This window comes from Nymphaea colorata, chromosome 11 (genome assembly GCF_008831285.2).
Source record: "Nymphaea colorata isolate Beijing-Zhang1983 chromosome 11, ASM883128v2, whole genome shotgun sequence".
NCBI lineage: Eukaryota > Viridiplantae > Streptophyta > Magnoliopsida > Nymphaeales > Nymphaeaceae > Nymphaea > Nymphaea colorata.
Window position 1 is genome coordinate 13,765,243 of NC_045148.1, and position 26,389 is coordinate 13,791,631.

General features: G+C 40.9%; 3 protein-coding genes across 3 annotated transcripts; 2 read left to right on the forward strand and 1 right to left on the reverse strand.

The window, feature by feature from the left end:
* Positions 1-34: 34 nt before the first annotated feature.
* LOC116263564 (uncharacterized) lies at positions 35-2,961 on the forward strand. The gene is made up of 2 exons (XM_031643301.1): positions 35-207; positions 1,008-2,961. The coding sequence occupies exon 2, from the start codon at positions 1,049-1,051 to the stop codon at positions 2,804-2,806; it is 1,758 nt and encodes a 585-aa protein (XP_031499161.1). The 5' UTR covers positions 35-207; positions 1,008-1,048; the 3' UTR covers positions 2,807-2,961.
* An 8,291-nt stretch (positions 2,962-11,252) lies between these two features.
* Positions 11,253-12,218, reverse strand: LOC116264463 (21 kDa protein-like). Its single transcript, XM_031644710.2, has one exon. It carries the CDS (start codon positions 12,080-12,082, stop codon positions 11,477-11,479), a length of 606 nt encoding a protein of 201 aa, XP_031500570.1. The 5' UTR covers positions 12,083-12,218; the 3' UTR covers positions 11,253-11,476.
* Positions 12,219-14,233: 2,015 nt separating this feature from the next.
* Positions 14,234-22,125, forward strand: LOC116264405 (AUGMIN subunit 4). Its single transcript, XM_031644599.2, has 13 exons — positions 14,234-14,425; positions 14,533-14,580; positions 14,728-14,853; positions 15,643-15,963; positions 17,175-17,274; positions 17,358-17,403; positions 17,743-17,836; positions 17,946-18,017; positions 18,206-18,264; positions 20,366-20,434; positions 20,513-20,564; positions 21,460-21,537; positions 21,615-22,125. The coding sequence occupies exons 1-13, from the start codon at positions 14,297-14,299 to the stop codon at positions 21,690-21,692; spliced, it is 1,272 nt and encodes a 423-aa protein (XP_031500459.1). The 5' UTR covers positions 14,234-14,296; the 3' UTR covers positions 21,693-22,125.
* The last annotated feature ends 4,264 nt before the right edge of the window (positions 22,126-26,389 follow it).

A 26,389-nucleotide genomic window follows, 5' to 3' on the forward strand; every position in this document is an offset into this window, starting at 1 on the left:
CCACCCTTGCACGTCGGGTCGTGACCCTCTGACGCCAGGCTCGACCAGGCGTCCACGTTCTATAACGTGACAACCAAGAACCAAACACCTGTTTCATGCGCCACCACCATGGGGAGACCCTCTTTTCCCATGACTCTGCTTCGCACTTCTGCAGGTGCGCAGATCTCCATTCAGGCATGAAGGCAGCCTTCTCCACCTTTTCTTCTGGTATAGTTTCTGCTTCCTTTCATAAGAAGCTATTTTCTTGTATTCTACGGCTGTCTTAGTCTGTCATAAATTACACAGGCGAGTTGCACGGAATCCCTTCTTTAATCTCTGAACCGACATGGCAATTTGATCATACAGCATAATTAAGAGCTTTTAGGAATTTAGGATTTCTTATTCTTGTCAACTGAAGTTCCGTCACTCGTGAACAAAAGACACGCTTAAGGTGCATGTCTTGGCGAAATCTGGAGTGCATCATCCCCCAAAAAAAAAAAAGTGATTCAATTCTTAAACACTAGAAAAGGAAGTTGGTTAGGAATCCCGATTCCTGTACATCAGCCAAATTTCCTTGTTGCACGAATTTGCATGAACCTTGAGTTTAGAATCAGATAGGCCTTATACATTATTTTCTTGATTAACATCTTCTATTTTACGCAGAAGCTCCAGCTTTGCTTGAGTTAATCTTCCTGTAGTATTTTTCATGCAGCTAAACATTTCGTTCTTAATGAAACGCTTTCTACATGCGTGCTTCCTGCTCCTCACTATTTCTAACTTGAAACGCCTGCTTTTCGATCTCGGTTGCCGTATTGTTTGCTGCTTCCAGTTCCTGCCTGTTAACCATTATAGATCCAACGGATATATACTTCACTTGCGTTTCAATTGGATTCCACATTTCCTTCCAGGATTAAATACCAGTGGAATATGCTGTGAAAACAATCAGTGCATACTAGATTCGTTTATTTTCGTCATGATCACAACTCTGCGTGGATCTGATGCATTATGCAAATTTTCTATATGATCAGCCAGCAGCTAAGAGGAACAAAATAAAACTCGGAGCCAATTCATGGCTGCAAGGGTAAAGGATGTGGCAGCTGCAAGGAAAGGCGACGCAGCTTCTGCTAGTGCCTCTAGCCCTTCGGGCAAGGCCAGGAGCAATCCAGAGCCCACATCACAAAGTGGTACTGTTGATTCGGAGCTGGTGGATCCTATCACAGGGAAGCCTCTCCCTCACTACCTGAGGCCCACCATCAGCTCTTGCCATGATATCTGCAAGTATGGCAAGAGGCGAGCCGCCGCGGAGCGACGGGAGCAAGAGAAAACTATACGGCGCTTACCGAGCATAAAGTCAGTATCAACATCGCCATCTTCAAAACCATCAGCTGCTGCCCACAGAAGAAGCTCTTCGACGTCGACGAGCCCAAAGGACAGTACCGGCAAGGCTGTGGCAACTCCCTTCACTAGGACTGTGTCCTTCGGCAGAACTACGACCCCCAGAACCTCGCGACCGCGAGAGAGGCAGCCAATTTCCGCCATCTCCATTGTTACCACCAATGTCACTGCCACCACCACAACCACCAAGAAGCAGGAAACAGCAAAGCCGAACAAGAATGCCAATTCTTCTTCTTCTGACAGTACTGTTGCTAACACGGTGACCAAGGTCTCTGAATCATCAAGAGATCATGAGGTGGAGAAAATTGAAGAGAAGACCATGATACTAGAGGAATGCGATGGCTCACAAGAGGAGAAGCTAGAGCACGCGGTACCTTTGGAAGCCCTTGGCAGCATTCCGTCTAGTGAAGAGGAAAGCACCCCCGCCGCCGTTATCACCATCACCACCGCCGACGACGCTACCTTCATAATTTCTCCTTCCATGGACGAACCCGAGACTGCAGAACAAAAGGTGGCAATGCCCACAGAGGAGCAAACAGAGGAGCCAGAAATCTGCACCATCGGCATTCTAACTCCCCAGCTGTCCGTACAAGAAGGGCTCCCCGGCATAGACGAGTTGCAGGATGAAGATGTCGGAGAATCTGCAATAAACAACCAAGTAGATGATGATGCAGATGCAGAAGAAAATGCAGCTGGTGCTAAGAACGTCGACGACGTTGGAGAAATCCAGGGAGAGGAAAAAGAAGAAAATGTAGAAGATCAGAAAGACGGTGAAGAGGAGAAAGAGAAGAAACAAGAGGAAGAAGAAATAGAAGAGAAGGAAGAGAATGACTCCTCTTATGATGAATATTCTGACAATCTTGACAGTGAGAACGACGACGATAGTGAGGAAGAAGGAGAAGAAGAACTGAAAGATGGAAAACAAGCAACCAAAAGAGAGAAGACACCCAGAGGACAGGGAGAAGAAGGGCAAGAGGACACACCAAAGAAGCTCAGATTCCGTCGAGGAACCGTCCTATCGCGGGGAGCCGAAGAATGCGAGGACAAGCCAAAGAAGTTGCGATTCCGGCGGGGGCGAGTCATCGACGAGGAAGATAGTAAGGCACATAGCAGGAGAAGGAGGTTTAAACAAAGAGGAGAGGCAATGGACATGGATGGTGCTGCCAACGTTACAACAGCAGGATCAGGGAAGGCGGTGCTAAAGGCCAACGGAGGTCAGGAGAAGAAAGATGGTGCAGTGGTGTTCAATCAGGTGATTGAGGAGACAGCCAGCAAGCTGGTTGAGTCCAGAAAGAGCAAGGTAAGGGCCCTAGTTGGTGCATTTGAGACTGTTATCTCCATACATGAGACCGATGCTCAGAACAGCCAGGGCCATGCCCATGCTCATCCTGCTGCTTCTGCCAAGGAAGAGGAAATCTCCCATGGTCAGTAACAAAAATTGCTAAAAAAAATTATCTGTTCAAAAAGGGGAAAAAAAAAAAAGAACGAAATCGGGCTTTCAAAGAAATGGCGTTATAATAATGTTAAATGGAAGTCCTGACGCCCAATTTCCATTCATGTGCACATAGAGGCTACAGAAGGTTTGAGGAAAACGGAAAAGAAGAGACTGTGCTTGTGATTTATGTGCTTAGGCTGTAGAATTATTGTATTTTACGTAAATGTTAAACTGTTGGTATTGATGTTATGCGTGGTACGTGAGAAAATGGAACTCTTAATTTGTACGCACCTACGTGTATGTAAGGTTATTGTCAGTTGTTCTCTTTTTTCCGGTTGAATTTCCGTATTGTGGAAGTGTTGGTTTCTACGTGCCGAGGAGTGTGTATGCATGGCAGCACATACATATATACTCCGTCTCCGTGTGCTTCAGGAAGATAGTTTTTTAGAAATTGGACCTTCGAAGTCTTGTTTTTCAAAACGCAAATGCACACATCCCGTGCATTCTGATTGAACAATAGCTGTGATAGCTTCCTTTTCTGAAGAGGGTGAAAATGGAGGATCATATTCCGTCAAACCCGTGGTTACACATCCTTCAGTTCAGGGTTCAGGTGAAAACAGTGGGGATCTCAAGATGTCTGGTTACCCTATGACATAATGATCAAACATTCTTGCAAGTAACAACGATATCAGATTTAAGTTAGATCACGAAAGTCACTCCCAATCACTGTTAATTTTACACAATATATTTAGACTAAAACATGTGGAAAGTGAACCAGTCGATGGGCCGCTTGGATATCCAAGCAACAACGTATTCTCAAACCAAACCTGGATTGGCATATTCTAATCATCCAATTAGATGCAAAAGAAGATAGGTGTCACTGCTTGTTACAGAATCATCCCCTGCTAGTGGTGCATAATCGGATCAGGAAGGTACATATACCTGAGCGATCTTACTGCCATTTGTAGGAGTAGGGTTGATTTCTCTCAGAACTAAGACGTCTACAAGAGGGTTCAGTTTTGAGTTTATTCTATACTTTGTTTGGGAAAACTGCATTAAAGACAAAAAAATCGTGACCCATCAACAGGCTCCATCACCTATTATGCATTCGCTTCCTCTTATCCATGTGCATGTCAAGAACAAATTAAAGAACAAGTCAAAGGCAAAAAAGAATAGTTGAATGGACAGATTCGTAGGCCATGTTCTAGGTACAAACGGTACTTAGAGGTCATTTGATTGTTGTTTATTGGGATAGTACACACAAGACGTTCTGTCCATCACTCTACTGTCATGTTCTCATGGACAATGATGTTTCTTGTCCGTAGTTTGATGATTTTAAGAACAAAACACTACGTTCCTCTTGTTTGACGTTTGTTTCGCATATGTCTGTTTTGTCTGTTCTGTTTTGCGTTTGTTTTTGTTTTGTTCGATCTGTCCGTTCTTTAAATGTTTGTTTCTTCTAGCATAGAAACTTTTTGAAGTTGAAGTGGGAACTTTTTGTTTTCCTGGTTTTGAGAAAAATAACTTTTCCAAATCTGAGAAAACCACAGTTTGATAGGAAAATTTCCGCCCCTTTGAACACGCTCTTTTTCCATTTTCACCATCAAGAACAATTTGAGTCAAAAGCAAAAGACCAACCATGGAATAAATGATCAGCAAATCAATTTCATTGCTCCAACAGGAAAAGGGCGAAAGGGAGCAAAATTCCAGTAGGAAAAAAAAAAGAAAGAACAGACAAATGTGACATTTCATAACAAACAAAGGCATCCATTCATTCTGTCCGGAGATTGGCTTAAGCCTTAAGGCCTTTATGTTAAAGAAAATAAGGTCATGAATCCAACACCAAGTGGCTAGAGTATTTCATAAAACGATCTATTTTTTAAAGCAGATTCATAAAGCAGTGGCAGTGTGTTACTGTGGAATGCCAACGGCCCCATAAGAACAACAGACAAGAGAACACGATGGATAACATCCAAATCTATACTGTGTTTTATGGTAAACCATGGAATAATTCTTTGGTTAGGGCTAGCTTGTTTCAAGTTACAAAAACTTTAATTAGGTACTATTACTTTAGATGCTTCTCTTTGAGTAATCTAAGACAAGAACTAACTTACGTGCCTCAGTTTCAAGACAATATATGAAACGGTTAAACGGAAGGATTTGATTCTCTATCTTAAATATTCTTGCCTTGGCTTCGTTCACAATTTGACGGATCAAGATATAAGTATGTAGCAGCAGACTTTACCCTTTCTACCATTTGGGGTCGGATTCAAATTTCAGATCTGCTACACGACGACAATTAAAGACATTGGATGGAACCCAAAGGCGCCGGAATAGAGGGCAGGGCCCTAGACGTCATGTCGGCAAAATATAGTCCAAATCATTGTGCAAGGCAAGTACACCAAACGAGCTTTGTTTGCTTCTCCAAGAACGTTTTCGCTTGAGTTTCTCTTCCAACTTGTGCTAAATTAAAAGAGACCCAAATTGAGACTTTCATGGCCTCAAAGTCGAAGCTCAACGCCCGAAACCTTTTGTACTTCAATCTCTCAACTCTTTAATACTACTGATGTGGGTTGTGGGTTTAGGCAGTAGTGGAGGCAGAATTTTTTTTTTTTTTTTTTTCTCTAAGTGGGTCAACTACAATTTTCATGCAGGCTTCTTTTTTTTTTTGAGTTGTTACATAGTAAAATAGTAAAATTTTATTTTTCAAAAAGTTAGAAGGGGTTGGGCAGGGGGGAGTGTTTGGTTGCAAGTATATTACGTTTGTGGAGTGAAATGTTTTACATACATTCGCGGAGAATTGCATTTCATAAGATATAAACTGTTCCCGTTCCCGAAGGCCCTTTTATATATGAATTTGGAGTCAAATCTGAATACGTTTAAAGCGTTACAGACGCTCATGGATGCAGAAAGAAAGAGCTTTTGCGACCATACCAAGTCCAGTTCCGGGTCCAATTAAGGCAGTAGATGGATCCAAAGACGCTATTATTCCAATTAAAGCTCTTTACGCGGGCTCCACACATCTAGCAGGTTCCAATAATAGCCGGGGCCCACCCGCTTTACTTTCTAAACGCACTGGGTCCCGCCTCTACGCATCAAACGTGTACGGCCAAGTCCGGTGCTCCAGAGGCAAACAGTGCCGGTTACAGTTTCAAAACTTAGGGCGTCTTTGAATGGTGGGAAAGATCAAAATCCTTCCTGATTTACAGACCTCGTTCAAACAGTGGACACCATGAGACAGACCATCCGATACACCATATCCACCCCATTCAAACAACGGATACCATTATATATATATATATATATATGTGTGTGTGTGTGTGTGTGACAACAAAAGGAAGGCTGATAAACTAATGAATAGAGTAGAGTTGGTGCAGCTAGTATGATTCATAAATGGATACCAAACAAACATTAGCGTCAGATATATATGCAAATCTAATCTACCTAAGACAAAAGAACAAAAAAGGAAAGAAACTGCAGCAATTGTATACTTCATAAACTAATGAAGCCAATCAGTAATCACACCCCGGGTCCGTTCATTTACGTGTTTGGCGGGCAAGTTAGAAGAATATAGCGCCTTTTCTCAATGCAAACATGAAAAAAGTTTCGGATCTTAAATGAGCCCTTAAATACGTATCGTATCAAACTGTTAGATAGATCCTTAAATCATTAAAACTTCAGTAAACAACGTCTCCATCAATTAATATTCAACATATGCATCAGATTCGTGGATCTAGAGTCCTGATTTCAAACATGCCCTAGTACGTCTTTGAGATATTAAAGAAACAGACCAGGCCGTATTCATATAACCAATGAACCATGGCCGTCCCCTGCCAAGAAAGCCAAAACCATCAGAAAAGTAATAATACAGCGAGAAAGAAAGCCAGATGGGTCATGTCTTGTACCAATTAAAGCGCCGAACATTATGATAAGAAAGAATCGGAACTGACAGTAGGAAAAAAGTGCATGTTCACATTAGATAGCAAAAGCTTCGACAGCAAGCGGAACGCCAACTGAAGCACAGGTTACTCCACCGTTTTGTTATACTTCAAGTGTTGGGTATGTATGGACAGGATACAATCGCCCACACAATCGAATCTTAGCATCGATTAGAACAATTCTGATTTGCCGACAATGCCCCTTTTCTTGTCGACATCGATTTATGGCGCGGATCCGAATAACTGGCAAAGGTGATCCGAATGCTGATTATAATCAAACGGTCTAATGCTCAACTCAACTCAGTTTTTGACAGAAACAAATTAATCTCAACGCAAACTGGTGAGAACTTAAAATATTATAAGGACGGTGGTTGAGAGGATCCGTCTTCCTCAGCCATAAGGATTGCATGAAAGCAAAATCACATTCTTTACATTATAAATTCAGATTTTTTTTCTCAAAATTTGAACCGGACATAGCTAGATGTTCTACAAGATATCATATCACCAACCATACACATTGCCAAATGGATCCTGGGAATCTAATAATGTCTCTTAATTATCGAAACAGGAAACTGACTGTACCCACAGGCCACAGGAGCAGAATATGCCAAAATTAATCAGGTAAGGCCAGGCCCATCGGCCACCTAATTGGACACTGAGAAAGGTAATTTCTTCGTGATGCAAGGCAGCTAGCTGCCTGGCTGTTGAGAGCTCCAATTGGGTTCTATTCAAATCTTTCAAATAGAAGTAACATTAGGAGATTAATGCTCGGGGAGGCATGTGATCTCTCGGCATAATTAATCTATGCAAGTTTTCAGGCTATGAAGGAAGAGCACCGCAATTTATGACAGCTACTTGGAGACCCATCATGTTCCATTCATCCGCCTTTCGTCCCCTTTAAGTGGGCAAAGCCAGCTTCTTGACAACATTTCAAGTAGGGCCTACATACCCTAACTTTCTTTTTTCCTTGTCTCCTTTTAATGTTTCGCAGTGGAGCCCAGAATGAAATGTAATATCGCATGGTCGTTCATGCATAAGGGATTTGATTGTTTATATTTACAGTGGTTCAAATCTTCCAGGTGCCGGATGTTACCGTCAACAATTAAAAGTATGTTGCTGAAAAAAAGTCGCCGTAGGAACATCAGCAATGACTATGATGCAACAACGGTGCCTTTGGCAGCGATTTTTTTGTTGTTTTCATCGATGGATTTTTATGTTTTCACCATCCTATTCTGCATCCGGCATATTTGAATTCTCCTTTTGTATATATATATATATATATGTGTGTGTGTGTGTGTGTTGAGTGAGAGCCATTTGTGGCATAGGCTCTCATACGAAAGCAAAGAAAAAAAAAAGTTAGCAAGACATTTTGCTTGATCTAAGCCACTCAATGTATGTGTCTGTGTGCGTGTTTGAATCTCCATTGCCTAAGAACGTGCATCGGTTTGCAACAAATATTATGCCAAACGAAATTTTTTTCACATTTTAATGACATTGAAAAATTCCCAACTTACTACATATATTTGGTAAGCCCTATTGTTCTACATACCTTCGGTAAGCGACCAGGCATAGAGTGGTTTAGATCAATCAAAATACAATACGTAACCACAATATTTGTGCTGATCATGAACCCTAAACTGCCACGGCGCGGCTAGAAAAGGTGCTTATAAAGAGGAGCCTTTCTCAATGTGCTCAGCACGAGCACACACCACGCGCTTGTAGGCGACCCATGTGAGTGTCTGCACTCATTTATCATGAGCGTCTTTGCGGCACAGTTTTCAAGATCAACACTCAGATGAAGATCGAAAATCTGGACACAAGTTAGCGGGATTAACTTCGCCGACAACAATACTGTTAGTTGTGATGTATAGGAAGGATAATTTATTAACTTCTTAAAAGTAATGTATAAGAAAATGCGTACGCCATGAGACCAAATATCATGTGGCGTCAATTACAATGAATTAATTTTTAAATGCTACGATAAAAACGAGTCATGAGATTACCAACACTTTGCTGCTATTTAAAATGAATTTACCAACATAAATCAGATGGTTCTTTCTTTTAACTTTTCAGATAAAAAAAAAAATCCATTTTCGATTAGTGGAGTTCAATGGCATCATGCTGATGTTAGATGGACATGATCATTGGCTCCATGTCCGGACGGAATTACAACCTACTGGGGAGCCCAAAGTTCGTCGTCCGGATCCATCTCAAAAGGAGGCCGAGGTCCCTATCCAGGATGCATCCAACAATAATTTAACTGCTTATGTGAAAGTGATGCGACCTACAACACTGCATATGGTTGATCCTCCTAAGTATATAATTGAGAGGGTTCAACAGTTCTTAAGCATTTTATATCAGATCCGTGATGAGGAACATCACCTTCAGTTATAATTTACTGTCATCGTCATCATTGTCACCTTTCATAGAAGATCTGCATACGTTGGATTCAGTGTTGTTAAATCCGCCTGAGAATTAAATCTTGCTGGCTAATCCTTTTAAAAAACTGGCTTTAGTGAACAGCATGATCGGATGATCAAAATCAATGCCTTGCATGAACAATCATTTCTGGCGATTAGACTTTTTGAGTTCCCAAGAAAAAGTCTTTAAATCCACGGCCCTGGTGATCGCGTTTGTTGGACTGGAAATCGCGCTCCCTTTCGTATTTGTTCTTCATAATTCTAAAAACGGAAATATTTCTTGTGATTTTTTCAATTATAAAGAGTGCTAAAAGATTTTCATGAAAACATTCAAATAAGGACTAGAAGTGATTTTCCATTAACTTGAAAAATGGAGAACGTTAACTGCAACTTTCCAATTCAACATTAAAATCTGAATGTGGGTGATTTCTTTGGACGATTTTGGTACAAACCAAGTTGGTCCGACCCCGTTCCCACCCATTATGAACCACAGAAGAGATCACCCGTAGTTAAGTCTCCCCTGTTCGGGCGGGGGTTGAACAGAAACCGTGTTAGCTGCAGAAGTGAAGAATCTATACGTCGTTGATCATATGAAATTTTGTGAAATGATTTAATTTAACGAAGAAGTGGAGGTAGATGTTGATGATCGCGAGACTTGTGCAATTATGCGGGATGAAGGAGGGAGAGACAGGTGGGGCAGGTCTTTGGAAAATGTGAGGAACGGGTGAATAAATGGAGCCCAAGAAATTGAATGTTGTCAACATCGGGGAGGGAAAGCACAGTAGGGCGGAGGGACGGTGCCTTCAGTTTCCTTGGTGGGGAAAGGAGGAGGCACATGCCATGCAGTGCCCTTCTGCACACACCATCATGTGAGGCCTCTGACAAACAGCTCCTCCTCTCCATCCACACCCCAGTCAAATCTACTCCAGTGAAAACGCAGAGACAGCGAGGGAGAGAAAGGCTGAGCCCTTTTCTATTATTACACCAAGGAGAAAGGACAGAGTTGCGTTCAGGAAAAAGACGAACCAGCTCCTCCCCTTCCCTAAATTATGGGCACCCTTTTATTTATCACTAAAAGGAGAGAGCGAGAGAGATAGAGACAAATTATTATTATAGTTCATTGTTCATGAAGCCGGCAATCCCTGGAAAACAAACCTCCCAACAAGCCTTTCGAGTGTATTTACGTGAAAGAGAAATTTAAGGCAAGCGATAGACAGACTTGCGTTCAGAAAAAGACGAACAGGCTCCCCACCTCGCCTAAAGATAGGCACCATTTTAACTTTTTCTTCGGGGAAAGAGAGAGGGAGAGGGAGAACAAACTGGATGATTATTATAGTTCACTGTTCATGAAGCCAGCAATCCCTGAAAGCAATGAAATTTCAAAATCAACTAAATGCGATGGAGTTCATGAACTCGGGGACGGAGTAAGTGCAGTTGAAACCCAGAGCTGACAAGTATGAACCGAAACGCCAGCTGGAAAGGATGTGGCTGGGAAGGAAACAAAGGAAGTTACACGAAAAGGGGAATCTTGGCACTAGAAGCCACGGAAATTTGATGAAATGATCAGATCAGGGGCGCCTTGCCTGCATTTTCATGTCAGAATCCGTCAAGGAGAGGCAAAAATTTCTGTCGGTTTTTGTACTGTGTTGCCACTGAACTCACTGCATCACAAGGAGCGGGCAAAATTTTCTTTCCAGCCTCTCGGTAGACACTGGCCTGATGCCATCCAAACACCCCACTTTCTAGCTTATCGTCCAGTTCGATCCTTCGCAAATCAAGATTTTGCAAGAAAAATCTTTGCGCTATTTCTCAAAACATAGAGCAGATCGTGTCGCAAATATTAAGAGAGAGAAGAAAGGAAAACTATTGACAAGGACGAACCAGAGGAGAATAACTAATTAGTATGTTGATCAGGAGAATTGAGGTGTTCTAGTTTCCCATGATTTGGTTAAACCCCACCATTTTTCTGGATTTAAGAACCGATATTTTGCGAATGTATCGAGATACAATCATCACGAAATTCCTCAAACATCACGCCATGCGGATAAGTTTAGCCAACACGCAATCCTTGAAGATGCAACACACTTAAGAGAATATATACGTATATATTATCAACACTTGACCGTTACATATTGACAAAAAAGGAAAATACATATAATATAATAACGGAGCAAAACCGAAGCAGAACCAGGACACGCTTCTATCTTTTCCCCTATTTTACCACACGTCACGCTTCACGCGCTTCGCATACGTTTCCTATAAACCGCCCCTTGCTTCCACGGCCAGCGGAAGCAAAGACACGGCACGGCTCAGCGCGACGCGAGCCGGTTGATGAAGTAGAGCGCATTGCTGGTTGCGCGTGCGACATCGGTGACCCTGGAGCGGACGGCCGTCTTGATGGCGCCCTCGATGGAGCGGAAGCCGTCGAGGCACGTGTCGTCGTTGGTGAGCGCCGCGCTGACCCAAGTCTCGACGTTGGAGAGCTGCCACCGGCTCGGCGCGGAGCCGGCTGCGGTGGAACTGCGGATCTCTGCGAGGGACCGGCTGAGCTCGTCGAGAGACTGGGAGAGCTCATCAGCGCAGTCGTGGAGCGCGGCCCCTTCGCGCCCCACCGGGGGATGGTTCTTCAGGGCGTTGGTGACGAACTGGGAGGCCGAGTCGGCCTTCGCTAGGCTGGCTGAGATGGTGGCCTGGGCGAGCTCGAAGGGGGAGCCGGAGGGACTCAGGTGGCCAGAGAGCACCCGTTGGCAGTCAGCCGGGAACCGCGTCGGAGCGCAGGTGGACCGGAGGGTGCTACCGGAGCTCGGCTGCGGACTCCCCGCGGGGTGCGGATGGGGGTGGGGGTGGCCGAGCAGAGCACTCGGAGAGAAGAGGAGGAAGAAAGAGAGGAAATAGAAGGCAGGAGGCAAAGCCATTGTTGGGGAGGGGAGGGAGGATCTAGAGAGAGAGAGAGAGAGAGAGTGGGAGCTCAGGAGAGGGGAGGCGACGGTTCTTGCTTTATAGGAGAGGAAGACGGAGAAAGGAGTCAGCTTTCAGAAAGGAGCAGGGCAAAGAGTGTGAACGGGCAAGAAACCGTTTACATTAAGATCAACAACACTACTCAAGTTGCTGTGAGGGTAAAGCTATGCAGGGCATCAAGGTGAGGGCGTGTCTCATGGCATGATGCGTGTTGGAAAGGAATTTTCGGTCTCCTCTTTTAAGACGGGTGTTCTTGTCCAGCCTTGCAAGGGAGACCATTGGACTATAATGACTTACCCGAACCGATTGAAAAAGCATGCTTTGATCCGTCCCGGGTCTGGTGCGTCTGCATTTCAATCTGTATCCATACATGTTTAGGTGTTGAATCCTCCGATGCATGGACAAACAATTCTCTCGAGTTCGGACACCAACCTTGTGAAGAAACATGATCCGATCGCAATTTGCTACTCCAAAATCAGACCGAGTCCCAATCTTTGTCCACGGCGATCCCTTCTCAACAATACTTGGAAGGCAGCGACTAAATATGTGGGTCCAGATCTGAAAACCTGGGTCCGGTCATCATATGTCGATTAGAATAATGACGAGCACGAAACCTCATGTAATCACCATCTAGCAAAGTCCCATGAACCCAAACTAAGAAGCAAATGGGATGGGTCTCCACCCCCTGACTCATTTTTGGCGTAAAACTAAACTTAGTTAGGCATTTACTTTCCCCACCAATGTTTTTTCCCTAAAATATGTTAGTGGGCTCGTGAATTGATAAATGGCACAAATCCGGACGTGGACCTTAGCTGTCATACAAAATCCTATTTGCATGTTTGCTTGGTGCAAGCATATGTTTGTAGGTGCAAGTATTTTTGTACTTGAGCGGTCGTCATTTCGGTGTTTGCATGCGATTTGATATCTTTGGGCCTAAAAACTTGAAATATCATGGCTGTAGATTTGGACAAAGATTTCCGGTCTTTTGCCAATAATTTGCACCTTTATTTTCGAAACCATAGCAACTCCAGATTTGAAACAAAACAGGTTTGATTTTCTCACGATCTGATCCAAGTTGAAGGTGGACAAACGTAACTATTGTGAACCGTGAAAGGAGTACTTCACATGCAGGGGGCCATGGCCCCACCCCCAGCCAACTCAAAATAAAACATTATATTTAAAAATTTTAGTTTGACCCGACCCCGCGCCTTCAGCTTGGCCCGATATCGCGCCCTCCCTGATCTCCCTCCAGTTGCAGCCCACGGAGCCACGGCCCACCTGACCTGCCGGCTGCCACCGCTCGATTGCAGAATGCACACCCAATGCCACCGCTCGATTGCAGAATGCACACACAAAAGAATAAATGAAAGAAGCCAATTACCTTCACAACTAAAAATTGTTGATATAAATTTTCTCTTACAATGCTTTCAGAATGGCAATTGGCTTCTTTCATTTATTCTTTTGTGTGTGTGTCTGTTTTTTTTTTATGATGCACATATGGACCAAAATCATCCAAAGCTGATAAATCAAAAAACTTTGAGATGGTTGGTCATAATAAAGCTAGAACTTTTATTTTATGAAGGTTTATTGTTGTAAAATATATTCATCTTTATTAAGGAAGTTTAATTTATGCTTGTTCGTGTAAAAAAATTTCATATTTACTAAAGAATTTTACTTTAATTTATATTTGTTGTTGTAAAACATTTTCATATTAGTTCTTTTGCCAATTTGTAGGAAATTGTGCACCTAATATCCTTAGTTCTAAACTTGTAACAAACAAGGGATTTAAGATGCTCATGTGTAATTCCTTTGCTAACAAACAAGGAAGTTCAAAACTCCCTGATCTGAAATCCTAGGATCTTAGATCCAAGGATCTCAAATCACCTTGGTGAGGCTCACGGCTTTTGCTTCTTATATTGTTTGCGACACTATTTTGATAAGAGAGTATGGGAACGTTTGAGTGAACGGAGGCCCTACTTGCTTATCAAGAAATAGAGAAAATCATCCCAACTGCTTTTGTTGCATTAATTACTCGGTGAAGTTAGGGACATTTCTAAAATATCGGCTATATTTTGCAGTTTGCACGTTCTCCTGAAAGGGAACTTCTTACCCATAAAAGAATTCAAAGCGTCCCCCCGCCCCTCTCCCTCTCGTGCAAAAGAAAGAGGAAAATGGCAAAGGTGAGCGCAGGACAGAGCCTCCCGCCCGATATTGTACAACTCATTGAACAATTGGATCGCCATTGCCTTGCCCCAGATGGTTCTCTCGTCTCCAGATCCGCCTACTATGACCTACAATTGGTACATGAAATTGTCACCACCATCACTACCATTGTTGTTTCAGTTTTTCCTCCTTTTTCTCACCTGAACAATTTTCTTTTGTTGTCGTGGAATCTATTGCATCACAGGCGAGAGAGGAGATGTCAAGGGAGAGATTGCGGTACTTGGAAGCCATGGTACTTGGGAAAACCTCTGTTTATCCTTGTGTTTTCTTCCTTTGGAGTATTGATTCTGATTCTTTTGGAGTTTCATTCAGTTGTTTTTTTTTGGCTTTTTCGATTTGTTTGCGGGGTTTCTGATGGGTTGCGTTTCCTTCTTTGCAGGCGGTCTACTGCGAGGCAATTGCCATGGTGGAGGAATATCAGCAGGCAGTGGCTGTTGCTAGTCTCGGGGGGATTAGAGACGTCCAGGGTCTCTACTTTCAGCTGGGGTTGAAGGCCTCCCCTCAGGTTTAGTCAATTTTTAATCATCAAGAGAGTTTATCATGGGCACTATCATACGATTATTGGAATACTGAATGTTGGCATTGATCACAACCACAACTATGATAAGCACGTAAACTTTACTGAGCCTTCAATGGGATTGTATGATGGTGGTACTTAATTCAGCTATCATGTTTGCTACCATGAAGAAATTGTTAGTGATCATCGTTGTCTTCACCTTATCATGCTTGTCTAGTTCTATTGGTGGTATGGAGGGGCTTGTTTCTGTTTTGCAGCATTATTAGTGCAGATTCTGTGACAATATTGTGGTGCCAGCTTGTAAAGCTTTGCCTTTGCTCACCAATGTGTAACTTATAAGTCAGTGCTTTTGAGATCGACATTCAAACTGTTTATATCACTGTAGCGCCATCTTATGCTGCACTTTGGATCTTAATCAACCACATTCTACTGAATTCTCCTTCGTCATCCATTACAATTTGGGTTAAATTGGTTACTTATTTCAGCATAGCATGGAAGTATTATGTGAATGTTCAAGTTTCATGTGCTTATTACCTTTCTTTCTGCTACCATTTGAACATTGGATTCACTAAATAATACTGATTGTTATCTTTATGGTGTCAAACTGTCAATGCTATTCAAATGCAAGGAATACATATCTATATCCTTTGTTGCTCAAGTCAATTGGGCTATTCGTTCTCATAGGCTGGATAGAACATGGGCATCTGTTGTTATATTGGACCTTGGCAAAACCTTTGCATTTACTAACTAAACTATTTTCTTGGTTTCTTTTTGAAGGTTTATGAGACTCTTGAACATCGTCTTCTTGTTGCTGAGGCATCCCAACGGCTTCGACTTCCTCTATTGTCCAAAGATGGACAAGTTTGCAAAGAGGAGATTGAGAAATGCATTATAACATCTAGGAATTCTCTAGATACCAGCTCGAGTTCGACAAATACTCTTGCAAACACTAGCTCCTCTGGGGCTGCTTCTACGACCCTTCCTCTTAGTGCCTCAGACAACATTGAAGACACAATTGGTGGTATTCCAAATCGATTTCTGGGAATTACCCCGAGTTATTTGCAACAATGTCAGCTTAATCTGCATAATGATCCTGTGGTATGCTTCATACTCCTTGCATTATCACTCATATCAACTTTCGTTTACTTGGTAGACAATATTGCTTTATGAGTAATATACAAAAAGTTAATAGGTGGCTCGGCTTGAGAGCATAAGCAATTTCCTAATAAAATTGATGATTGGTGCACATGCTTATGGTTGCATGATTATGGCCTGTAAATAACAAAAGATTTGGAAAAGATAACTTTGTCATATAGCAGAGAGATGCAAGACACCATGATCTGTCAAAATTGTCCCTCGACTTTTCTGCCTCATCTAATGTCTTGCATCTTTTTTTCTCTTGGATGTGATCATAGAAGTTCAGCCGAATTTGAATGTTCCTTTTCTGACATGTCTTTATTAATGTAACTTCAAATTGCATAGCATGAGAAAGTTGTTCCACAGAAAAGGATTTTCTTGACATTTTCGACAGCTTGGTTATTGCTTTAAATTAAATTAGAGGAATATGATGAGATTCCTGCAGAAGGAAAGCTAAGAAAATGCATTATTTAGATAACAGCTGCGGAATGGTATTAATCATTTGGTTTCTCCTTATGTGCTTGTCATTTATTAGCACATTTCAATTGAGCTATATAGGGCTTGGAAAGGACTTGCCTATAATACATAGACATGGCATTTTGCGTGCCGCACCCACATTAATGTGAAGCTGGTGCAGGTGCTGCTTGGGTGTGGCAGCCTTCATCCCCTAAAAAAGGAAGAAAAAGGAAGCTGGAGAGAGGAAGAGGGGGATGAGGAAGAAGGATGAGAAGGGGAAAGGACGTAGAAGAGGAGGGGAAAATACCTTCAGGATTTGATACACACATGGCTCGTTTAGGGACTTAGGGTTTCTATAGATTTTTTTCAAACATCTCTTTTATTGTCATTACCAAAAAATGACTAAGTTTTTTTAAGTTTCTTTTTAGTTTTTTCCTTCATACTTAATACTTCTCTTTTATTACAGTAGGAGATTTGTTTTACAGTAAATAAAAGAATTTTCTTAACTTTTAACTTTTTACCACACACACAGACATATATATACTGCTCCTCAAAGTCATCCTGAGAAGTGCGGCACCCTGCAACCATGTGACACAGGGGCTTGTCCTCGCACTTCAACAAACCAATATGATGCCACATTATTTGATTTCATTTGAGCTTTATAATTGGTTCGGGTAAACACTGTAAATTTCTTATGCTGCTAACACTTCTTACAGGATACTGCAGAGCACCAAATGTTATTGGCTCAAGAAATGGAGGCCCGCCTTAATAGCAAATGTGATAAAGTTTCAGATGCTTTTGCTATGGAGGAAATTGGTATTTCTCAGTAAGTTAAGTCTTGAATGTGGTTCATAAACTATTCGAGTGTTGTCAAATGATGTATTTGTTCCTTGATGCAGATTGTGCAGTTGTTAGTCAGTTTCAGAGTTCTCGACTGCCTGAAAGGTTTTTTTTTGCATCCTGTCTTTGTTTTTTGTATTATTTTATCTTTTGAGTCATTTTATGGATATCCTTCTGCCCTGGTATTGAATATGTTATTTATTTGTGTTTTCTTCTTAACCAATCATTACTTGGCTTAACTTGTTACCAAGCCATTCTGTTTTGTTCAAGAATGAAGCTTTTGCCTAGTTATGGATAAAAATTCAGTGTTATCCTGAAGATTCTTTGTTTTGAATACATAAATGGCTATTCCACTCTAGTGCATTTATTTGGGTTGGGCTTGTATTATAGTTTTAAGGTTGGAAAAGTTATTTACTTGATAACCTTATTTTTGTTCATATATAGGGTAAAGTTCATCATTGAAGAGATTGAAAGGGAAGAGGCAGCTTTGCGTGATGACCTGTATTCTGCAGATAGAAAATTTGCTGAATATTATAATGTAATTGGACTCTTCAAATAATTTATCATATTTCCTTTTTCGATGATTGCAAGTACCTCTGGTTTTGACACCATGCTGCTGGCTGTCTTGTTTGTTTTTTTCTTTGCAGGTCCTAGAGCAAATATTGGGGGTGCTCATTCGGCTTGTCAAAGATTTGAAACTGCAGCAGCAACACCAATATGTAACTTTTTCCCCCAGTTGTGACTGTAACCTACTGGACTGTAACTTTGAGAAATGTCTGAAGTAATAGATGGTGAAATATAGTGGTTTGTTATAAGTATTCTATTGATTGGGTAGAGGCAATCTTTCTGCTTCTGTACCTGATAGATGTCACTTATTGCCTATTCTCATATTTCATTATTTTTCTAGGATGAGTTGAAGAAGACGTGGCTTTGCAAGAGATGTGAGACAATGAATGCTAAATTGAGGTTTGTTCTTTCTTTATAGCATGCTGCTTAAATTCATACTCAATTTGGAACGTATTGTAGCACCAGTTCTATTAGAATATCCAAATCATCATTGATCTGTGCTCTTATTTTAACATTGAGTTCATTTTAGGTAAGCTCTGTGCAAGGTCATCCTTTTTTTATTGAAACATGACCTCTAAATTGTTTGTTAGGAAACTGTGGTGATGTTTAATTGCAGAATGGTGGGCATTAGAACACCTTGTTCAGCATGCTATGTAATAAGACACACATAGAGAGGAAAGATGCAGACCCATCTCAAGTTCCTAGTGTGCCCAAAGCCATGCCTCTATTCAATATCACATGTTTTAGTGTGGACCTCCTTGGCTTTCTCCATTTTAATCTCCATTTGTTGATCGCCATCACTGTCTGTGTTAGTGTGCCTGTCCATCTCATCCTCTTCATTGTCACCAGCAGTCAGCTTCTTGAGACTTTCTGCCTCCACCATAGTTCTTTCTGCCAGAAGCCAGAAGGCATCAACTCTACCACGTTGATACATCAACAATCATATTGTTGCAGGAGATCTAGGAGGTTGGTGGATCAGGAAACCTCACAGGTTCTGCAGCCACCAGATTGTTTTCTATGACTGGTCACTGTTGCACAGGAGCACCTACGTCAGCGCTTGGTGTCTATCCATTGCCTTGGAGGTTTGATGGGGTTTGGTTCATTGGTTCACCTCTAAGTCACATGGGTACGAGTGTGGTTTAGGTACAGGTACGAACATATGGGTACAAACACAACAACTTTAGAAAACGTTGGTACAGGGTACGACAAGAATATATATTTATATACACAAAGTAATATAAAAGAAATCAAAATGAAGCAACATTTACATGAACAAGTGATTTTAAATAAAAAAAACATTACATGTTAATGAACAATAACTCTAAAAACATAATGAAGACTGAGTTGAAAAATCAAATCATGTAAAATTAAGCAGTTTGGATTGGTTTTCATTTACAAAGTACCCAAGTGTGTCCAAGTACCCATTTTGAGTACGGGTATGGTGAAAGGGTACGTGGACCTTATTGAGGTACTCATGTGACTTACGTTCACACACATTTTTGCTTTTAGTGAGGACCAAGGAGGCTTATTGGGAGTTTAACGTTTTCCTGTTTGTCTATTTGGCAGAACACTCTTGTGGCCCAATCAGGTCATGTGGAACCATTAGTGCAGATATTGCAATATTTTCAAAAATTATTTTGATATTAACAATAAAAATAAAAAAAGCTTAAATGCCATTTTTGTAAAAAAAAAAAGTACAATAAATTTATTGTGTTTTTTTCCTTTTTTTCATATTTCTTATTTTTTAGGCCAATATCCTCATGAATTCAAATCTAAACTTAAATGGAGTTACTTATCACCATTTTCATGATCATTAATACAATTTTTTATCATTTTATCTAGTTCTCTTAATGTCTTCTTATTAGTTTCTTATTTATTTTGTTTTTACCTAATTTTTAGATTTTTTTTTTCTTTTCCTGAGATTTGCCTGAGAAAAACAACTTTACCAAAAAATATCCAAAAAAATCTCCTTGATGAAAGCCCAATAACGATATTTATGGTGGTGTGTGTGACGCACACCGTTCCCCTGGTTATTCTCTTACCTGTTTGATTTGCATGTGCAATTTTCCCAGTGGGAATTGAGATGTTGATTCTTCCATTTTGGTTCTACAATCAAGTGGAACCTATTGAAACATGAAGGTTATTACATTCTTGATAAGAAATACCTTCTTTTGTTGGCATTAATGATTCTGCATTCCTCCTTGCACTAATGTGATGCCTAGAAATTCTGGTGCCTAAGCTTTGATTAACTGCTTCTATTCCTACTATCTTGTTTCTTGTCATGACATCTTTAGTTGCTTTTTCTGTTTATTTATCTTTTTCTAATAGGCAATTTCTCCTTTTTTCATCGTTCTAATTTATTCTGCATTCCTGCTTGCACAAGGTTTATAAATTTTATCGCTAAAATTTGATTAACTGGTTTCTATTTGTGCTGTTTATGTTTCTACCTTTAGCTGTTATTTTAGTACTTTTTGTCTAACATGTGATTCTCCTTCCTTAGGGTCCTGGAGAATCTTGTCTTGCGTGATACATACACCCAAGATTCAATACCAGCTCTCCACAAGATTAGGTGCATTTAGTTCCTAATGTTTGGTTGTTCTGGCTTTGTTTTGGCTTGTCCTAATCTATTTACTGTCCTGGTCTACAGACAGTATCTTCTTGAAGCTACAGAGGAAGCTTCCACAGCATACAACAAAGCGGTATGGAAGTTATGGTTTGATGAAGCTTCTGTTGTATTAAATGCTCTTCCAAGCTTTGGATGGGATATGTCAAATTTTGTTATGTCCTTACCTTTAAGCATACTTGCTCTGTTCCATTCCCTTACATAGAAAATTTGATAGAACTGGCTGTGACTCAGAACCATCATCTTCAAATACTGCAAGCCAATTCTATTTCTCAAGCCAAGTCCATCTCACCTTAATGCAGTGGGATGAACTTATTTAGGCAAAATTTGGTTTGTGATGAAAGGAAACTTGTCTGTATTTGATGAGATTCTGGCAGGAGTTAGGTAGACGTCTCAATCCTTAAAACCTAGGCATTTTTATTTCGCTTCTAAACTTGCTGTAGGCTTATGCAAACCTCAGAATGGTCTTATTCCCAGCCTAATAGCTGATGAAGGTGAATCTTCTTCTCTTGTTTTGAGGTAGCCGGAATGTTCATGTGTCTGAACAGTAATCAGTTCTGATTGTCCAAAGATACCTGGATCTCATATTTGCACGTATCTTGGTCAGTCAACAATGTTCCTTGTGTTGGCGTAGGCTATTAAAGATAGGTAGGTTATTGGATGCAAATCCTACATTCGTCAGTTTTGCAGCAGAAGTCCGTCACTGGCCCATAAAGAAAATCAATTATGGGCTCAACTGCTTTTAGATGCTTTAGCTACTTCATGCTTTGTTCTTTTGTAGCTATTGTGGAACAAAGTGTATTTATTATGCCTTGCATATATTGGACTAGTTTGGCCTATTGAGAAATATAAGAGCAATATGCGGCAAAGTGCATAAAATGCTTAAAATCAAGCAAAAATGACTTGGCTTTTAATGTTGATTGTGAATTATCCTCTTTTTTGGTCAAACGACTGACTGCTACATACATCAGGTGACAAGACTTCGTGAATATCAAGGTGTCGACCCTCATTTTGATACAATCGCAAGGCAATACCATGACATTGTAAAGGCAAGCTTTCCTTCACCTTTCTTCTGACCTTCGTCAAGTGTCTTTTCTTTCAGCTGACTTTACTGTATCATAAACAGAAGTTAGAAGGCCTGCAATGGACCATTCATCAAGTAGAAATGGACTTAAAGCGTTCATCAGATCATCCAGCAATGTAGTTGTATTTAGCATGGTTCTTTTTCCATCTGCGTATGTGATGTTTATGTGCACGTATTCAACAGCTTTTGCCTCTTTTTGATGGTGATATACGTGAATGTGCACGTATTGAACAGCTTTTGCCTCTTTTTGGGTGGTGATATACATGGTCTGAACTTCTTTCCATGAGATATATTTGGTTGTGTAAGCATACGAAATATGTAGTAGTTTTTATTCCGTCAGATAGGTTCAGGCAAAAACAAAAGGAGATCAGAACCATGTCTTAACCATTTTTGCTCCTCAATTTTCTTGGAGAGTAGTACCTCGAAACAGTTTTTCCTGCGCAGGGGGAGAGTTGTACCTCGAAACAATTTTTGGTGCGCAGGGAACAAGGACTGATCTGGGGACATTCCTGGCCCCTGGGTCTTTTAGGAATACAAGTTTCCTATTCTAATATGGCTTCTATTCATTCGTGTACTTATAATATTCATGTATTCGATTCAGTAATTTTAGAATTTGTCCTTTTCGTTTCCTGAATAACTTTAGGCTGGGTTTTGATGACCGTAGATCTGATCCAGTTTGAGACGCCCAGGACATGTACTGACTAGGGCCACTTCTGTCTGTATAATCTTAAGGACGGCTCTGTCGCCAATTTAAGACTGAAAAATGGTGCGGATTAAGTCTACGGTCAGATAGTTTTTCTTTGATAAGTTTTATATTTTGCTTGTCTTTTTCCATGTCAGCTACTCTCCACTTCACCATACCAGAAGCTATATATTTTTGATTGTTGGAAGAGAAACTCGCTTCAGGACAATGTCCTGTTCGTTGCATTGCCCTTGCAGAGGTGGAACACATAGAAGACATGAAACGAACATATGAAAGTGTTTTTCATGAACAAAACAGAGTTGTTCCGCGTCTGCCAGTTGATTAAAATATGTAGGGTAGGTCCCACCGGCTGCATGAGCAGTGGTGTTGTCGCCAATAAAGAAGTGGGTTTGAATGGCCAGGGGATTTTCGGGGAACTGCGGATGTTTATAGTTTATACGTTACACAAAAGACCGACTCCCACAAACGTTCACATTGAACGTTCGTGGAGTTGCTAAAACCAAGTTCTGCTGCATCGAACCATTTTTTGAAAAAAAAATCTGCATTTTTAAAAGGGATTGAATAACTTGATTTCCCCAGGCAATTCACAAAAAAAAAAAAAGTCTTTAAGTGTCATCTAAACACAGAAACTAATATTTAAAATATGATTAAAAAACCATTTTTTTCACAAAACCAATTTCTTGGACATTTACACACCCTTGGACTTGGTCATATCAGGCTTCCTCTTTCTCCCACCTAGTAGCGGGGGCGCCAGGACACGCTGCGCCGCCTCTTCCCCGGGACCCTACAGCTTCAAAGCATATACTCGGGGATACAAGAAGATACAATATATATCATAATAACAATGGCGAAGATTCAGCGAATAAGGGAACTATTGCAAATTTTCAGTTGTAAAAGAAGGTTTGGCTTTTGCAAGTTGACACCGCTACTTTGAAACGTCTGTTCAATTGGATTTATTATATACACATATATGTGCATGCATGATGAGTTGGATCATCATCTCTTGACATCCCATGAGTGATGATATCTGCGTTTACGTAGTCATGATATCACCAAACTTTGGCGTTTGATTCATGGTGAAAGTGATAAGGTTATGCCCTGCACTTACGTCATTCCGATAAACGTTTTCCGGGGTAGGCCCCCCACCTTTATGTATTCCTTTCCACTTGCTTCATTGCTTAAAGGATATTAATATTAAAATTTTAGGCACCTGGCATCTCTAACGCCACATAGATGCCAAAACACATAGAAATACACACCTATGTAAAAGAGTTTTTTTTTTTTGTTGAAAAAAGAAGAAAAAGTTTTACCATAGATCAGGCAAATATTGTCACTGTTGGTGCCTAAAAGGAGTCGGATCATCGACAATAATTTTCCTGAACTAAGTGGTTCATGCATGTAAAGTGGGATAGGTATTAGTTAACGGTAGTCGAGTGCCGTTCATCTAAGCAGATGAAGGGCGTGCAACTGGCCCCCGAAACTGAACCCTCCAAGGCGTTAGAACCCTTCACAGGAACTCCATCTCAATCTCCTGATCATCCCACTGACGGTACAACCATTCTTCGCTCATATGTTTTATGATTTTCTTGATCGATTTTTATTGTACAGTGGAAAAATCATCAAAAGATTAGTTAACCTCATTGCAAATGGTAACCTGATCTCGGTGGACTGCTTAAGTTTTTCAGGAACTTGAAATGGGAAAAATTGAGTTTCAAATGGAAGTGGAAAATCTGTCTTACTTTATCAAAATCAAGAATGGAGGACCCCCCAAAAGAAAAAAGCAGCTTTGAAAGAGAAAGTGCTTTATCCTTCTTATTGTCGAATTCGAAAGCTAATTTACCATCATTCGAATAAGAACACTTAGTTATAGTTTTGAGCAAATATGTCGTCTAAAGGGCCCCTAGCTAGCCACCAGAAGGATTACCAAATTCGACCAGACGAGACAAAGTTGTTTGTTGACAAATTCATAAAAGGAACTCTTCAAAATGTAAAGGTGACAATGACATTGCAATTCCTTCCTGCAAACAATTGACGAGATGCCCTGACTGCCGTTCATCCCACTCTGGAATACGGTTCCAATGGATGAGATTGTCACTGGCTACTACGACGGGGCCACTCCGGAAAACAACGACATTGGCCGCAACGTATCGTCTGTCATTTTCGCATCAATGGTGGTTTTCTTTCAAACAACGGACTGCATGGTGGCAGGCCGATTGAGGTGGAGAAAGTGAGTGCGGAATCTGCCATGGCACCACAAAAGTTTCGCCACATCCTATAGTTGGGAAGAGGAGAATCATGCCATCACATTCCTTAATATGAAAGGTCGACGGTATGCTGCCTCTTTGAGTCCTCTTCTTTGGGGGAAAAAGAATTGGAAGAGATGTGAGTTTAGTCGGTACCGAAGATTAAGATGGTCAGGTTAAACATGGTCTCCTCAACCCGACCTCAAATTGTTTCTTTTCGTTTTTCTAATACATGAAAGACGCGGACAAGAGCACTGGAAATATAACCAATAAGCTTACATTACACACATGTGGAATTTTCCATCCTGATTACACGAGCTTAAACAAGATTAATCCACGACTCGCTTCAATTCATTACTCGAACTTGAATTGTTCATACAGTGGTGTTTCTCATACATGTTTGGGGCTGAGGGATTTTTTTTTTCTTGGGGCAGAGAATCTGATTCCGTTTGCATTTAGTTGATCTGAATCTATACATTACGTATGTTAATATTTAAAACTGAAGTACTAGATCAGCTAAGGCTCACCCTAGTAGTCTTTTCCTAACTAATCCAGAATTTTCTAAGAGAACTAGAGATTATGTGCCATTGTGTTTCCTAAATTTTGACATATATTATCTCAAGTATGATGACGTGATTGTGTTATATATACATATAAAATCTAAAATCCCCATCTCACTCATGAGCTTTCGTCTGATCCTTAGTAATAAACATTTAAGTGAAAAACAAAGAGAAAAAAGTGATAAACATTTTCATTATGTAGTATTCGTTCACACCTATTTATATTTATTTTTCTCTCGATCGTCTATCAATGAACTACACACTCATGAATAAGGTGGGTGACAATTGACTAGACAATTGATAGTCAGAATCACCATTTAATTTTCGTATATGATACATATGCATATATAATTGTACACATCCCAAACTAAAGTACAATGTTTCAAGTGAATCTATGTCCTTCTCGTCCGACCCATATGACATACGGACAAGTAATAATGTTCCAATTCAGTAACATGGTTCCAATTCGATAGTGGTCGTTTTATGCCTCATTTAAACAAATTAAATCCCCATTGGGCTAAAAGAATACAAGCATCTTTATAAATTGTAAATTAATTCGATTGAGTTGGGCTTTTTTGGACCTAATCTGGTGTCAGACGCACAGATCTAGTTGGGCAAAACCCGATCAGTTTTGCACACGCACACATATATAAAAGTCGGAAATGAACATTTTATATTTAAAACATATTTTGTTGAGATATTTTTCATTTAAATTTCTGGCTCAGCTGCTTATACGGTGAACGCCTTGAGAACCAAGACCTTCTGGGACCCTTGACGGGCCCACTCATCGGATCCTTCCGGCCGTCCTCGGTCACGGATTACCTGTGGCGCTCCTGGAGGCGGGGCCAGACGGTGATTTGGACCACAGAGAGAGAGAGAGAGCCATAGCCATAGCCATAGCCATTAGCCACAGCCTACTGAAAGGTGGTCCCCACATGCGTCAAAACCATTGAGCCCATGGGCGGCCAAAGGACCGACGATCTGGTGGGGCCCTCTGTAGCCAATACCATGAAGAAAATCAAGATGGCCACCTTCTTCATAAATCGACAAGGTATCAGGGCAGCATCTGATCTGATCTGAGTAGCCTTCGCATCACAATATTCGCGTCAGCAGCGACCAAAAGAAGAAAAGCAAGAACGAAGACGTTTGGTTGCGTTCGTAAGTTTCCTGAACGATGAAACTACAAAGCCTCTGGATTATTTTTGCGCATTAATATCCTGGCCTACTGAGATAGGCTGCATGTGAATACGGCAGAAGGCCTTCAGAGTCCGGGCTAGAAAGAGAGAGAGAAGTTTGCTGGGTGGGGCGCAG

What these genes read in the sequence shown, in the direction of transcription:
- LOC116263564 (XM_031643301.1), top strand. Translation starts at nt 1,049, where the DNA reads ATGGCTGCAAGGGTAAAGGATGTGGCAGCTGCAAGGAAAGGCGACGCA.
- LOC116264463 (XM_031644710.2), bottom strand. Translation starts at nt 12,082, where the DNA reads ATGGCTTTGCCTCCTGCCTTCTATTTCCTCTCTTTCTTCCTCCTCTTC.
- LOC116264405 (XM_031644599.2), top strand. Translation starts at nt 14,297, where the DNA reads ATGGCAAAGGTGAGCGCAGGACAGAGCCTCCCGCCCGATATTGTACAA. An exon ending in AGTTCTCGACTGCCTGAAAG is followed by an intron (nt 17,404 to 17,742) that starts GTTTTTTTTTGC and finishes GTTCATATATAG; the next exon opens with GGTAAAGTTCATCATTGAAG. An exon ending in CCACAGCATACAACAAAGCG is followed by an intron (nt 20,565 to 21,459) that starts GTATGGAAGTTA and finishes TACATACATCAG; the next exon opens with GTGACAAGACTTCGTGAATA.